General features: G+C 50.4%; 1 protein-coding gene across 7 annotated transcripts in view; it reads right to left on the bottom strand.

Moving 5' to 3' along the window:
* Nucleotides 1–55: 55 nt before the first annotated feature.
* DRD2 (dopamine receptor D2) overlaps nt 56–15,773 on the bottom strand; it is a 26,851-nt gene continuing 11,133 nt past the window's right edge. For 4 of the 7 annotated variants that reach the window (XM_017738558.1, XM_017738556.1, XM_017738557.1 and 1 more), the window contains exons 2-8: nt 9,746–10,049; nt 7,465–7,574; nt 6,880–7,016; nt 6,172–6,362; nt 4,989–5,075; nt 4,017–4,356; nt 56–3,500 (exon numbers count right to left, since the gene is read on the bottom strand). In XM_017738558.1, the coding sequence (XP_017594047.1) occupies nt 3,307–3,500; nt 4,017–4,356; nt 4,989–5,075; nt 6,172–6,362; nt 6,880–7,016; nt 7,465–7,574; nt 9,746–10,018 (1,332 nt within the window). In that variant the 5' untranslated portion in view covers nt 10,019–10,049 and the 3' untranslated portion in view covers nt 56–3,306. The remainder of the gene's footprint in view (nt 3,501–4,016; nt 4,357–4,988; nt 5,076–6,171; nt 6,363–6,879; nt 7,017–7,464; nt 7,575–9,745; nt 10,050–15,773) is intronic. The other 3 variants (XM_008636934.2, XM_017738559.1, XM_008636932.2) reach the window with 3 other exon arrangements.

A 15,773-nucleotide genomic window follows, 5' to 3' on the forward strand; every position in this document is an offset into this window, starting at 1 on the left:
TCAGCCAGGAAGATAAACAGTTCTGTGGAGTGGGAGCAAGCAGGCAAGCAGCAAATACAGTGCAGGCAGAATTCACTGGCTTTTAATTCAAACCTGTTTGGGGGTGCAGAGAGCCCCACCCAGGGCTGCAGCAAGCTGGGAATCACAGGGAGGGAAAGCAGAAACAGGAAGACTCAATAAGCAGAACTAAAGCTTCAATTATAAATAATGAATCACAAAAGAGGGGCTAGAGCAAGGCTCTGAAGTTCTTGAGGAACAAAGAAATGAAATCTTCTCGTTAAGGTGTTTTTAGAAAACAGCTCTGAACCCTTCCCACCACCAGCACGTCCTGCCAGCAGAAGTCTTTGGGGAAGCAGAGGGTTTTTTTTTTCCGAGTGGAAGGAACAGTGAGGTCTGGATTTGCCAGGCTCAGACCTGTGGGCGAGAGGCCTCCGAGTCCTCAGGGGTGCAGCTGACTCGTGATGGGTTCTGAGGAGCTCCTACAAACAGGTTCCATCCCAGCCACTGGTTCTCGTTGTGTCAGCACAGACTGTCCTTGCTCTTGGCCTTGCTTTATTCCTTGGAAAGCCAGAGGTGAGGATGAGTTTTGGTGCTGTCTCCAAAAGGGTTCTGCAGGCTCAGTTCAGGGTGCAAAGTGCTTTATTTGTTGTCTGGAAGTGCAGGAGTTTTATGGGGAAGGAAACCCTGCTGCAGAGATGGCCAGAGCTAGCATTGCCACCTTCCCAAGGGCACTGGGGATATTCACATTCCCACACTTTAGCCTGGAGTGTTAGGAAGGAGCAGCTTAAAATGTCCTGGGGATGAACGATGGGCTGCAGGTAATTCCTCACAGCGAACACTGAAGCTCTGGGAAATGATACCTGGGGATTTTTGGCCCAAGCTGGCAGCACATGAAGGACATGGGCCCTTTTCCAGCAGCTTTTTTTCCTCCATGACATTTTTTGGAAGTTTTTCAGGTAGTGGTTCAGGTGGGTTGAGCTGTAAGGTTCTGCTTCTAAATTCAGAAGAAAAAATTTGGGAGCAAGGTACACAGCACTGGAGATGAGGATTCTCCTTGGGTTAACACTGGACACAAAGTGAAATTACAGCCCCAAGTTAAGATATTATTCACATTCCACTTATCCTGAGGGCTCACACCAGGTTTTAGTACAGGCCAAACATCACCCGTGGCAACTTCCAAATGCCTTAAAGCTTTTTTGTCTATATATGAAATATTTACTATTTTGGTTCAGCTCCCACCTGTTAATTCCCTAAGTCAAATGGATCTTTCTGCTTGTCAATAAGTTGGAAAATGGACCAGTAGCTTGTTGCTATCTTTCTGCCCAAAACCCTCCTGACTTTGCATCATTCTGTAAATATTGGGGTAGGAGTCCAAGTTGATTCCCATCTCTGAGTGAATTCGTTTGGTTAAAGCTGGGGGGAAAAGGAACAGCTCATGTGTGCCTGAGATCTCTCAAGTTGGTGATCCCAATTTGGATGTTTTTAGCTATGAAGAGCCAGGTTCAAATGTTACACAAGGCTGTGGGCTCGCTATCAGATCCCCCGGATACCAGCCCATTCTAGGAATGCCAGGTTTAGAACAGAAACCTGTGGATTAAGGTGGGACTGCTGCTTCAATTTTAGAAAACAGCTGAGATTACGTGTTAGAGCTGCTTGGCATAATCTCTTCCTGAATCAGAGCTGGAACACATCCTAGCAGCACAGGACAGTGCTGTTAGCAATACAGGAAATCCAGGGAATTGAAGGAAACCCTGGCAGATCTTCAACCTCATCTGAAGCAGAAACTGAGTGGATATTCCACAAACTGCATAGAGAAAAAAGGGATTCTATTGCTCTCCCAATTGTGTTTTTACTCCTTTAGAAAACAGCAGGAAACTGCACCCTGGGAGCCTGCCCCTGCTTATGGCTATTGCAACCCTCTGCTGCTCCACATCCTGCAGGAATTTCTAGCCAGACCTATTTCCACATGGTTTTATTCACCTTGCTGTGTTTTATTTACAGAGATATTGCAAAATATCGTGTGAACTGAGTACACGTAGCAAGCACAGCGTGGGTTTGGCAGTGCCAGATTCAGCATGGTGAAATGAGGCTCTAATGGGGTTTCAATTCTTAGAATCCATGGAAAAATAGATAGCAGAGAGTAAAGGATGCTGGAAACATCCAGACCTTTCCAGAGTCCAGCTTGGACCCAGGAGCTGGCCCAGGTAGGGGCTTTCTTGGGTTTTTATTCTGGCTTTTTCCAAAATGCACAGTTTTATCTCCTTGACTGTTGATTTAAATTAGGCACAATGTTATTCTGCACTCTCTGTGGAGAGACAGAGGCAAAGCAGACCCGAGGTGCTCCTTGGGGTCCCTGACTTAGGTGAGAAGAACCAGCCCTGACCTGGCTGGCGTGCTCAGGGTGCCCCTGGGGCTGCGGGGGCCTCCCTGGCACAGTGTCCTCGTGTCTGTACATTCACCACGCTGCCACCCCTCCCCGGAGCGTCACCCCTGGGCAGAGCCTGGAGATGAGATGCTGGTGGGCAGAAATCGCTGATGAGAGATGAGGGGGTCCTGTTGGATGTACACCATGCAAGACAAGGTTCTGCTCCTTGAGTTTCTCTCTCCATCTCTTTTTTATTTTTTGGCTTGGGCTCCAAAATCCATCCTATTCCTATTTACACCGATGCAGTGGTTTGGCGTGAGATTGATGCCCCCTTCTCCCTTCCACCCTTGGCTTGTAGGCCCACGCTGCTGCAGGGCTTGGGTCTGTGGGTGGCAGAACCTTCTCGACCCACTTGGGGACCTCTGAAAGTTTTTGGGTTGGTTTTTGTTTAATTTCTGAAGGCTTCAGCAGTTAAACACCGGGTGAGCCAGCTCGAGGTGAAGGCAAAGCTATTGCACGGAGCTTCCACAGGCCCTGTCTGGCCCCTGCTGCCAAGAGGGAAGGGTGGCCTTGTCTTTGGTGAGAGTTGTGCCGATGACCCAGCGCTACCTCCTCGCGGCCCCGTGGCCACTCTGTGTCCAGTGCACTCCAGGCCGGGTGGCCACGGGCGAGAACCGAGCAAGAACGCCTCAATTTTTGCACTTCCACTTCCAACACAGCGTGAGGGTGGCTCTGAAAAGCGCCCTTGGGACTGGTCCAGAGGTCACCCAGCGGGGTGAGAGACCCTCCCACCTCGCTCCATCCCCACAAGGTGCTTGGGCACTGAGTGGTGCCCAACTCAAGAGCTCCAGCCCCCTCCCAGGCTGCCCTGCTGTGCGTGAATGGCGTCGCTTCCTCTTCCCCCTCCGTTCCTAAAAAAATGCGGATGCTGTTTGTGACTTTTAGCAGTGGAGGATCTTCATGAAAGCCTTGCGGAACTCGATGTTGAAGGTGGTGTAGATAATCGGGTTGACAGCGCTGTTGACGTAGCCGAGCCACGTGAAGGCGCTGTACATGGCCGGCGGGATGTTGCAGTCGCAGTGCATGTTCAGGATGTGAGTGATGAAGAAGGGGAGCCAGCAGATGATGAAAACACCTGGGGGGGAAAAGGAGAGAGGAGGATTTTGATTGCTGAAAGCTGGGCAGATTCTCGGGCTGTGAGAACAGTAAGGTTCTCTTTGGCAGAAAGGGAATATGTTTCCCAGAGGAATTTTGGTGTGTGTGTGCTCAGTGCCCTGGTCTGTGTTCTGCCCAGGTACTAAAGAGCTCCTCTGCTCTGTAATGCGCCCAGACACAGCAGAAACTCTGCCCTTCAGAGGTGCCAGCATTGCTGAGCTCTGCTGCCTTTTGTTCCAGAAAGCCCACGAGCTTTTCTCCCATTTTGGGAGCCCAGATGCCCCCGAGAGGGGCGGCTTTGGGCACCTTTAGTGCAGCACTGCCAGCGGTGCGTGGCTGGAGAGGAGGGACCCCTCCCACGGGCAGCCCCTTGCCTGCCTGTTCTCTAATGTATTGGGTGAAATGAATTCTGGGGGGGGCTGGGAAACCAGCCTGCACTGGACACGGGCACTGGGATTTCTGCAGGGCCCCCAGGGCAGCCAGGGCACGCTCTCACCGAGCACGATGGCCAGCATCTGGGTGGCTTTCTTCTCCTTCTGCTGGGACAGTTTCCTCCTGATCACGGCCTTGAGCAAGTTCCTCGTCTTGCCGTTGGGCAGGGAGTGGATCTCGAAGACCTTGGCTGTGTGGTGGGATTCTTTGGCATGGCCATTCTTCTCCACCTTCCCAGGGCTGTTCAGGGGTGCCTGCAGGGTAGAGTTGTTGCCCCGATTAGAAGCAACTGGCACAATCAACTGGTGGTTACTTGGTGCTGTGGGTTTGAGGGCCGTTTTCTCAGGGGGACTGGTACTGGACACCATCTCCATTTCCATCTCTTCTATGTGACTCTCTGCCTCCTGGACAAGAATCAAATGTCCACAACATAATGACAGGTAAATACACAGAGAGGAGCAACGAACATTCCTTACAGAGTGAAGCTGGATGATGTTGGAGAGCAGTCAATCCCTCTTCTCCCTCCCTGCATGGCGCCTGGAGAAAGGGCTCTGGTGTGTTTACGGATATTTTGGGCAGATGGGATTGACAGAACTGCACTGGAGGATTCTCCTTTTTGGCACAAAGAGGCTCAGAAGTGGGGGAGACGCTGTCTCCACTCTCCACAGATTTTATTCAGCTTTTCGGAATGCAAATGAATAAAAATGGAATCAACTAGCAAAACCCAACAAAGCCAATGCAGTCCAAGATTTAAATTACAGAGAGGAGAAGGAAATCAAAGGCACAAAAATGTTCAAATGCCATGGCTTTTAGAGCTGATCTTTTGGTGAGCTTAATCTGGCTTTTTGAGCTCCGTGAGTTTAAACCCCCTGCTTCACTCCAAGGAATGGGAAGGCTATTTAAATTTTGAGATTGAATGGTAACCTTTGCTCTTAAGTTTATTTTTCTCCCACCCTACATAAATTAACCTTGTGTCCTGAGGGAGAAGGGGAAGGCTGAAGGCTCTGGAAAGCTCCCACTTCTCTTTAACACTCACCACTTTGCGCTTATTAACTTGGAAGCTCCCATTGGACTTCACAATAACTGTGCAGAGCTTGACGTCTTCTGGATGAGTGCATTTGTCCTAAGGGGCAAGCACCAGCTCAGAGGTTACACAGGCAGAGAGGGATTGGGAAGGGAAGCTGGTAAGGGGAGGCACGTGGGAATACAAAGGAATTAATCAGGAATTCATCGGTGTGGCTGAGGGGCTGAGCAGGATGGAAAACTGCTGTGAGAAGGAGCAGTGATGGAGGCTGCTACCCCCTCTGCTCTTCACCAGAAGAAGGAGGCCACGAAGCTCTGCTGGTGTTTGCGTGTCCCTGTCTCGCTGCCCCCTTTCCAGCGGCCCTGAGGCAGCAGAGTTTGGAGCTGGAGTCTCTGGGACTGCACATCCCCCCGGCTGTGCTGCGTGTGCTGCCAGAGCAGTGTTTTGACAAGTGGTTTCACACCCAGCCCGCCCAGCTGGGCTCCCTCACACACAGCTCCCGCTGGCAGAGGCTGCTTCCCTGCAGAACTGTCCTTCCCAGGGAGGAGCTTGGCACCCCAGCTGTGCCAAGCATTGCCACCGAGCTTTGGGAGACCTTAGAAAGCTGGAGAGGGGCTTGGAGTGGTAGGGCATGGGGGAATGGACTTAAGCTGAAGGAGGGTGGGTTTAGACTGGATATTAGGGAGAAATTCCTCCCTGCGAGAGTGGTGAGGCCCTGGCACAGGTTGCCCAGGGAAGCTGTGGCTGCCCCTGGATCCCTGGAAGTGTCCAAGAGCAGGTTGGATGGGGCTTGGAGCAACCTGGGATAGAGGAAGGTGTCCCTGCCCGTGGTCTTTAAGGGTCCTTCTGACCCAAACCGTTCCTTGATTCTGTGGTTCTGCAGGCCTGACTCAGACAATGGTGCAGCCTCTGTTCTTGGGTACCCAGCCCAAGGAAATGCTCTGGGTTCATGCAGAAGCTCCTGGTGCAGATCTGCTGCTGGAACACCCCCTGAGATCCAGAAAGGCCTGAGGAGCACCAGCCAGCAAGCTGAGAACCCAGAGCGTGCAACTGGGACCCCAAACTGACCACAGCATCCACCTTTGCGAGCCGGTGCTCTGCCTAGTCCAGGCAGGGTCGTTTGGGGCAGGAGAGGGAGGGGGGGGGGGGTGGGGCAGGAGGAGGAGGGAGGGGGAGGATGGAGAGTGCTGGGTACCTTCAGGGGGGCCTGCGTGTCCGAGTCCAGCACGTGGCTGCTGCGCTTGGTGCTGACGCGCTTCCTGCGCCGCCGCAGCACGATGTAGATCTGCACATAGACCAGCAGGGTGACGATGAAGGGCACGTAGAAGGACACGATGGAGGAGTACACCACGAAGGCAGGGTTGGCAATGATGCACTCCTTCTCGTCTGGAAGAGAAAACCTTTCAGGATTGTTGTCCCCGCTGAGGGGACCGCCACGCCAGCTCCCCTCAGGCTGTAGGGAGGCACATCACCCCAAAAGCCCCTGGCTACTGCTTGCCTTGCAGCTAAAGGCTGCTGATCCCATGCTGTACCCAACCCAGTCTTCCCAGGAAACTGCTGGCGCCGCTCCTTTTCTCTCCTGCCTCAGGGAAGGTTATGTCCCAAGGGTTTCCTTTTCATGTGCTTTAAAAGGAGAAGGATTTTGAGTTTGTAGTGGACAAATGCTCAGGTAACACAGATTGGTGTTGTGTGAACTTCTGCATCACCTCAGTTCTGATGAATCTGAGACCTGCTCTGGAACAGCAAGAGATGAAACAGACCCAGAATGAGCCTGCAAATAGTAAGGGATGACAGTGGGAGAGAACACTTCACGTACACCTCAAACCTGATCCCACATTTATTCCTGGCTACCTGGGGACCCAGGGAGATGCCAGGAGCCAGCTGCAGGTGGCACGGCCCTCACCTGTGTTGTTGAGGCCGAAGAGGAGCGGGCAGGAGATGGCAAAGGAGAGCACCCAGACCACGGCGATCATGACGGTGACCCTGCGCTTGGAGCTGTAGCGGGTGTTGTAGAGCATGGGCATGGCCACAGCCGTGTACCTGCAGGGGACACACACCTCCTGCTGTCACCCTGCCAGGGCTGGCATTGCACCCAGCTCCTGGCCCAGCACAGGAGTGTGAGGCAAGGCAGGGTTCACATGTCCCAGGGTGGCTGCAGCCACACCAGGAGGTGTGAGGCTGGGTCAGCTCAGCGTGGAGTTTTTCTTCCACCGCTTCCCACTAAGGCCTGCTGCACCATCCCAGAATACAAACAGAAGGACCAAGCTCATGGGAACATAGAGACGATCCCATCTGCATTCCCAGGACCAGCGTTTCCTCACCTCCTGACAAAATCCCTGCTCAGAGCTCATCGAGATCCTTTAAGTTGCTCTTCAAAAAACTCCCACCGTTTTCAAGCCTCCGAGCCCCAGGTGAAATGAGACCGCACAGAGGTGGCTGGGACTTGCTGCCCTGGGTTTGGCACAGCCTGGTGGCACAGAGCCCTCACCTGTCGATGCTGATGGCACAGAGGTTGAGGATGCTGGCAGTGCACATCATGACGTCCAGGGTGACAAAGATATCACAGTGGATGCGACTGAAGCGCCACTCCCCGACCACCTGCGAAGAGAGAACGGGGCCAGTGAGCAGCTCCCTGGGGCTGGGCTGCTGAGAGGGCACAAAAGGAGAGCTTGGCACCAAGATGGAGAGGCTGGTGGGTGGTTGGGGTTGTGCTGGTTCAAAGGCAGAGCTCTGCCCCTTCCAAACCATTCCCCCCAGGGCCGGTGTGATCCCATCCTGCCTAATTCCACCCTGCTGCTCTCTGCGGATTTGGGCAGCCCAAACAGCAAACCTGGGCTCACATTCCAGTGACATCAGGGAGCACAAGGCTCCTCCAACGCAGAAGGGAAGATGAAGGAGCTTAAACAGCTCTCTGAAGTATTTCAAAGCAGAATGAGGCAGGAAATACATTCATTTCAGTTCCCAAACACCTCTAATTGTACTTACAGCTTTTTCCTAGACAAATTTTCCAATTACACCCAGCAAAGGTCAGCAGCAGATGAGCAGGAGCTTCCCATCATTTCTTAGTTTAAAAAATCCGGGTAGGCATTCCTCACCTTTATATTTTTTTTTTTCTGGTGAACAAGATGAGTTTAATTCAGAGTGAAAAGCCTTTAACGCCCCACACGATGTGCTAAAGACAAAGAACTAATGATAACACTTCCAGGCACCAGTAGCCTTTTCTCTCTTCACTTCTCTTGCTGTTGAAGCTGAACTTTGCCAATTAAGTTTAATAGCAATTATTCGGACTGCTGTGTTTGACATGTGATGAAAAAAAGTATATTTCCCTCTAACAAAAATAGAGCCCTACTGCATTTGAAAATAGAATGAATAAGATATCTATTCTTCAGTTATTTCTGCTCTGATATACATAACCATAGGCAGCATAAAGAAGGAAGAATGACTGCATTGAAGCCTGAGTGACAGATGAATACTAGGTGATTAAAAAAGCACTTAAGACACAGTTACATCAGGAACTTTGAGGAGAATTTGCCCAAAGGCAAAGGTTTCCAGCCAGATCTAAACCTCTGCAAAACCTGAGGGCATGGTTTGGGAGAAGCTGGGAACTGCCGTTCTTTCTCTTGGTGCTCCCATTTATGTAGGAGAAACCTCCAAAATTTGGAGGTAAAAGATCTGTTTGCACCAAGGCTGGGGGGGTTTTAAGTGTTTCACTTTGATTTTAGTTTTTGCCTAAGCTTGTGACACAAAACCTGGAGAAAATTGTCCAGCTGGTAGATCAAGGCAGCTGTGGCTCCTGACCACCTGGACACGTGAATCCCGAAAGGGGAGAGAATTTTGCCTCATTTGTGGTTTATTCTTCTGCCTTAAAACTAAAAGGGTCTGAGAGATTCTTCTGGCCGGACGTGAGGGAGCAGGATCTTCTCCCAATGGGTTGTGGTAAAAAAGGAACAGAGCAGAAGGACATAAAAAGCCCCTGCCCTCCCACCAGCCTGCAGCCGTGTCAATGAGCTTCAGCAGAGGCACGAGGCTTTAGGTTCTCTGGGTGCCATGAAAACAATCATTAACTCGAGTGATAATTAGCATTGTGCTCTCTCGGCAGCCCTGTCACGTCAGTGGGTTTGTTTTGCTTTGCATCAGGGGCTCATTGATTATGGCTCCTTCCCCTCCTCTCCTCTCCTGTTATCATTCCCTCTCCGAAATGAGTGCCTGGAAATTAACTGTAAACTCGGGGCAGTTCTGTGCTGAAGGCAGAGGTGTGAAAAGTGATTTTCTCTCCTTTATTGTGACATAAAAGCTGTGGATTCCCATCCTGCTTCCACAATTGCCTTCCTGCAGCCCTTCACAAACAGGGCCTTGATTGCTGGGTTCAGTGATCCGTCCCTTCCAGTCACACAAATGTGATGTGGTTTCAGTGTGATACCCATGGCGTGGTTTTGAACACAAAATTGGGGTCCTTTCCCTCCTGACCCCGTATTTCTGGTGCAATTGGGCTGTCATTTAGTCCTCTGAGCAGCAGTGGGGTTTCAAGCCACCTGCTCTCACATCCATCTGGAAAAAAAAGGCAATTTTGGGAACGAAAACGCTCCAGTTTCAGGAATGGAAAAATGCAATTTCAGGAATGAAGAACCCTGCACTTCAGGGAATGAAAAAACCTGTATTTAGGGAATGAAAAACACTTCTGGGGAAATTCAGGAGGCCTTGCAGGAGCTGATTTCCAGGCTGCTAAACCCTCCTCATCCTTACTTAACCCAGGAATTCCAAACCCTTACCTCCAGGTAGACCACCCAGGGCATGACCAGCGTGGCCACCAGCAGGTCTGCCACGGCCAGGCTGACGATCAGGTAGTTGGTGGTGGTCTGCAGGGCTCTCTCCCTGGACACTGCCATGCACACCAGGACGTTGCCAAAGACGATGACGAAGATGAGGAGGGTGAGCAGCACGGCGTAGTAGTTGTAGTGCGGCTTCTGCGCCGCGTCCGACGCGTTCAGGGCCCGGCTCCAGTTCCTGTCCCCGTCGTACCACGAGAGGTTGAGGGGATCCATGGGGGTCCAAGTGCCAGGTGCCAGCTCCACCCTGGTGCAGAGGTGTTGGAGAGGCCGTTGGAGGTCAGCATGGAAAATAAAAATGGAACAATCAGGCTTGTGCTGCCTCGATCGTGGGATCCCCTGGAGCCTGTTCTCCCTGCCCTGGGTGAAATGTTTGGCTGGAAATGGGATGCAGAACTGATCCAGGCAGGGATTCGAGAAGCTGGTTTTTATTTCCAGCTCACCCCCAGATTTCTGTGTCAGTTATTCTGTGTTAAAGTTGGGTCAGGCAAAGTACCTGGGGTTTTTGTGCCCTGACATTCCCTGCTCCGTTAGGTGTGCACAGCTCAGGGCAGAAGTGCCATGACCCACTTTGTTTATTTTCTGTGTGCTTCATGGGGCTTTGGGCTGTATTCCTTTTATTTTTTTTTCTTTTCCTTATTTTTTTTCCTCCAGCAGTGAAATAAATAAATTTTAAAGCCCAAGACCTGAATAGTGACAATAATGGAACCTGACAGCAGCAGCTTCGCAGTCAGCGCTGGGCTGCCTCTGCCATTGCCCCAGTGAGGTCACAGAGTGAAGGGGAACATGGTGGGGACAGCACTGGTGCCACCCCACAGCCCTCAGCAGCTCCTGGCACTGGGAAGATGGTTTTCCTGGTTTTCCTTGGAAAACTGTGTCACCACAGCAACACCCCACCATTCCATGGCCCATGGCCACGTGCTGTGCACTCCTACAGAGGCAATGTGAGAAATCGTGGGATTTCTGTGGAAATCCCTAAACCTGTGGAGGGTTTGGTGTTTGTTTTATCCACTGCGTGTGGCTTTTGGACCTTTTCTGTCTCTCTGTGCTGTCACAATATACTAAAGAAATTCTGCTGCTGGGACAGAGGTTTGTGTGTCATTAACTTGAAATTCAGACAACAAGAAGCTCCTCTGTGCTGAGGGAGGTGAACAAACAAAGCTAAAGGAGGATGTGGAGTGTGAGGGGAGTTCTGGGTGTTGCTGTTTTGGGGCCCCTCTCTGGTGCCAGGATATGAAAAATAAATTCCACGTTTGCAGTGAGACTTGCAGGATATTTGGCCACCAGGAAAGGCTTTTCCTGGCTGTGTGGGGAGGACATTTCAGCTCTTGGTCAGGTGGGTTCTCTGCAGAACTGCCAGGGCAGGGCTGTAATGATGGATATTCCCACACCACATCTGTGTCCCACTGAGAGAAGGGATTTCCACAAAGGAGAAGCAATTTGGGATCAAATTTGAGAATCCCCTCAGTTTATAAATCATTCCTCACCTTTCCATAACCCAGCCAGTGGTGCAGGTAGAGCTGGAAACGCCAACACCTGACTGGGAGCCCCTGAGCCTTTCATAGAGGCCTCAAGTTGTGCCAGGGGAGGTTTACATTGGATATTAGGAAAAACAAATCCATGGACAGGGTGGATGTGGCACCTGGGGACCTGCTTCAGTGCTGCTGCTGCTGGGCTGACTGGGCTTTTCCCACCTAAACAATTCCGTGTTTCTGTGGCCTCATTCCCTGCTCAGCACTTCCTAGGAGCAAATATTCCATGTTTCCCAAGCTGCATCTCCACAAAGACCACAGTGACTGGGAAATCTGGCCGTGCTCTCAGACACCCCAAACCAGGGCCACTTAATTTCCTTTAGCAAAAGACAAAGTGACTTTGATTTATTAAACCATGTAAGTGATCAAAATAGCAAAACATTTGCAAATATCAAATTCACCTGGGAACAATGGTTTCTTTATGTTTCACTGAGCTTTTGTGTGCTTTTCTCATTCAGAGAACAATTTGGATAATAATCCTTGGAAATTTGTTGCATATGGGTCCTTAATAGCTGATAATTCAAAAAGTGTCTGTCTGACAGTGCTATCAGCAGCACTTGATAGCTCTACAAATGTCTTCTTAGGAGCTGTCAAAGTGTCAGAAATTAATTAAATGTTAGCTTCTGTGACTCAGAGTGAAGGGGAAAAAATCAATGCTAAATACAGCAACAATTTTTTCTCTTCTCCCGTTGCCCTTTCATAATGCAAAACTATCTCGAGGAGGCAGAACCATGCAGAAAATGCAGGGTGGGACAAAAAACCAAAAAAACCCGCAGGGACATGGAGAAGTGTCTTTGAGGTGTAAAAGGGATGGAATGGTTTGGGATGGGCAGGATCAGCCCCTTGGGCGTGTTCTGGTTTTTTTCTGAGCTCTGACCTGCAGGAACAAAATCGGCTTCCCAAAGGAAAGGCCACAGACAGGGAGATGGGCACAGCAATTGCAGCCTTTTCCAGGCTGCTACAGCTCCGTGCTGGAGTTGGAGGAACCATTTATAGCTCGTCTCTCGTGTCCATTCATCAGGAATTTACTCAATGGTGGTTAGGGAGGGTGTAAAAATCCCTGGATAATCAAAATTTCCTTCCATTTCCTTCTATATCTTCCACAAGGTTTTTTTTTTTTCTTTAAATAGAACTATTTTCACAGTAATAATTTTTGTCTTTATATGCATCATGAGGAAAGTTAAAAGCTCACGGTTGAACGCTGTACAAACGAAAAGATTGGGTGTTTCTGTTTTTAGAAAAAGAAGTTTTAATTTGGGAAAATGAAACAGAAGTTCCAAATATTTTGCATTAAATAGGGAGACTTAAACACCAAAACCTAGAAGTTAAAGCTGTGTGATCACACAATCAAAGGCTGTATCCAGTACACATCCTCGTGGTACAAACTACAACTACATGGACAACTTTGTTAGTTCCCAGCTTTGGAGAGTTTGAGTTTTCAATCCTAAAAACAACCTTCTTTTCTCCAGGCCCAGAACTGGCATCATTTGGAAGCATTTTGGTGGCCATTAAGGTGTTTTGTGAGTCTCTCAGCCCTGCTTTGAGGAGCACTTTGGATTTTAGTGCTGTTAGTTCCTCAGCAGAGAAGAAAGAAGCACTTAAAGAGCCGGCTGGAAAGGGGAGTGCTTTCCCACTTGTGCCTGTGCCCAGAAAGCTGCATTTTCCTGGGGAAAAGGGAGAGGGAAGGGATCATAAACACAGGGAAAAGGTGCAAATGGCACCTGGCTCTGACCTTCTGAGGTTCCTCTACAGAGGCAAAACAGAGTCTTGGTTTCAAAGGGAAAAAGAGTCCAAAGGAGAACAAATTCTCTTGTGAATTAACTGCTGCAAAGCCACTCTAATTCCCACCCAGAGTCCCCACAGATGTCCCGGGTGGCTGAGCTAATCCAGATATGGATTTGCCGCGCGGTCAAGGGCAGGACAGGGCTGCAAGGTTGCAGCCTCGTGTTTGATGGCAGCAGTGCAGCAGCAGCAGCAGCAGCATCCAGCGAGCATCCCTGCTGCTCATCCCCCTCACATCACCCTCCCTGAGGGGCCCTGCTCCACCAAACCTGACTGGGAAGCAGTCTTCTAGCAGCTGGAGGGAATCTGCTCTGTGGGAAAAGGCAGCCAGGAGGGAGGCTGGGAGTGCAGAGCCAGAGGTTTCCCTTCCTCTGCTGTCAGCTCCCCGTTCTTTTCCAGAGAGCAAACTGAAAAATGTTTGTTTGCCATGCCAGTATTTCTCCTTGGCTCCTCGTGATGGATCATCTAATTACACTTGTGGCAAGCAAGCACGAGATCTCCCTGGCAAATGTGGGATGTTCACAACACAACAAAACCCTTCGTGTCCCTGGCAGGATCTGAAACCTTTTTTTCCTCAGAAAAAGGTGTAACTCTCCTTTTGGTTTTTACCCTCCTTGCAAACACTTCCAGGCATAAAATCCTGAGGAGTGTCAGCCACTGTCACTCGTGTCACTGCAGCATCTGCTTGGTAAAGATGTGGGGGCTGCCTGCCAAAACTTCAGGCAGCCTTTGCTTCTGCATGGAATTCCCTAAGGTTTTTTCTCAGACACGACACATTTAAGATGAATTCTGGAGTTCAGGCTGAGCTTTCAGGGACTAAGCTTTCCTCTGGACTCCAGACACAATTCTGGGGCCGAACTCAGTGTGCACCCAGCAGGGAAACACAGCAAAGCCCCCAGTGACAATACCCCCATGGGCGATGTTCCCCCAGCAGCCTCAGAACAGCCTCTGCCTGCTGTCCCCGAGGTATTTTGCCTGCAGATCTTGCCAGATTGATATTTCCTCCTAATTGCTGTTGCCCAGAGGTCCCACCAGGCTGCTGAGACTGCTCACAGACAGATCCTCTCCAAAGGCTTTTCACAGAAATCAATGTCTAAGTGGAATTTGTACAGTACAGTGCCTCCCTGAATATTGTCACTTTCCTCTGAAATTTTGGAGTCAATGGGCCATAGAAAAGCTGTCAAACTGACATCCTTTCTATCCTCAAGATGTTTGCTGGGCTCCACTGAGAATGCAACAAAGACATTCCAATCAAGGAAAAATTTTTTTTGGAGTAGGGAGGAGGTGGAAGAGAAAGGGAAGGGGAAAGTGTGTTTGAGGAGCTGCTTTGTCTCCCTGTTCAGGAGTTTTGTGGGGGAAAAAAAGAAAAAGCAGCTTCTGGAATAGTTTAACTTTTTTTTTTTTTTTTTTTTTTTTTTTACATGTAAGCCCAGAATTGCTGTGGATTCCTGGTCGTGGTTCCCTGGAGAGCAAGGACGGTGTGGAACAGCTGGCACTGAGGGAGAACCTTTTCCCATTTATTTCTGCTCAGGGGATGGTGTCTGCAGGCATTGAGGAGGAGGAGGAAAGGCCAGGAATGAGGCAAATATTGTAAATTCTGCCTTGACCTGAGAGCGCTGCTGACGCTGCTGAAAAACCCCATCCCCCTGCCCTGGGCTCCTGCAGGAGCAGCTGCCACAGAATTCACCCAGCAGAGTCCTGGTGGCTTTAAATAAAGGCGACTTCCCTGGGCACTGAGTTGTTCAGTGCAGAGCGGGGAGGTGACAGTCGGGACCGAGGGCCCTGGCACTGATTGCACCTGAGCGGTTCTGAGCAGGGGCTGTGGCTTGGGGAGGGCAGAGCTTTGCTTTCCACACTCCCCGTGCCCTCCCAGTGGTCTCCAGGAACCAGCACGTTGCACAGGGAGGAGGTTTGGCCACCTCTGCACCCACAGGGATGGAATTAGAGACAAAAATCCTGGCCAGGCTGGGGCTTTTAGGGGGCTGAATTCTAATTTCGACACTGCAACCTTCATATCGATCAAACCAACAATTCTAACATCGGGTCCTTCCAAAAGCCTCTTGAAAATCTTCCTCCTCTGCCTTTCTCCTGGCTCCCCTTCTCCAGATCCTTTGCTATCCAAGATATCAAAGGTATATTAATTACAGCTATTGCTCACTTCTGATTCAGAAACACTCCTGGCTTTGCATAATATCTAATTGGATCCTCTTGCTAGAAAGTGTTCACAGGTCCCCCCGAGCACCTAATCCCAGTTTTCCTGCTGTTCAGCAAGCTCTGAGCAGGGGCTCTGTGGATAACAGCAACCCCCTGCCGCCGCGGCCTCCGAGTCACACACCCGAGCTGCTCTTGCTGATGCCACAATATTTTCTGTTCCCAGCACTTCCCTGCCCGATAATCGCATTGCTCAGAGCTCCCTGCAGAAATTCCAGGCTGTGATTCACCCCCTCCCGAGCAGCAGAGACCCTCAGCAGCCTCAGCTCCTCCTCTGGAATGCAGGGAGGGTTTCCCGGCTCTGGGAGGGGCTGGCAGGACAATCCCAGCGCTTTGTAACTCTAGAATTATGAGGCTGAGCCCTGGTTTTAAGGCAGATTTCTCGGTTCTCCATTTGTGGTGTTGCTCCTTCAGTCATCCCTCTATTCCTGTGGAATTTTTGCCCG

The sequence above is a fragment of the Corvus brachyrhynchos genome, unplaced genomic scaffold (assembly GCF_000691975.1).
Source record: "Corvus brachyrhynchos isolate BGI_N302 unplaced genomic scaffold, ASM69197v1 scaffold46, whole genome shotgun sequence".
Classification (NCBI taxonomy): Eukaryota; Metazoa; Chordata; class Aves; order Passeriformes; family Corvidae; genus Corvus; species Corvus brachyrhynchos.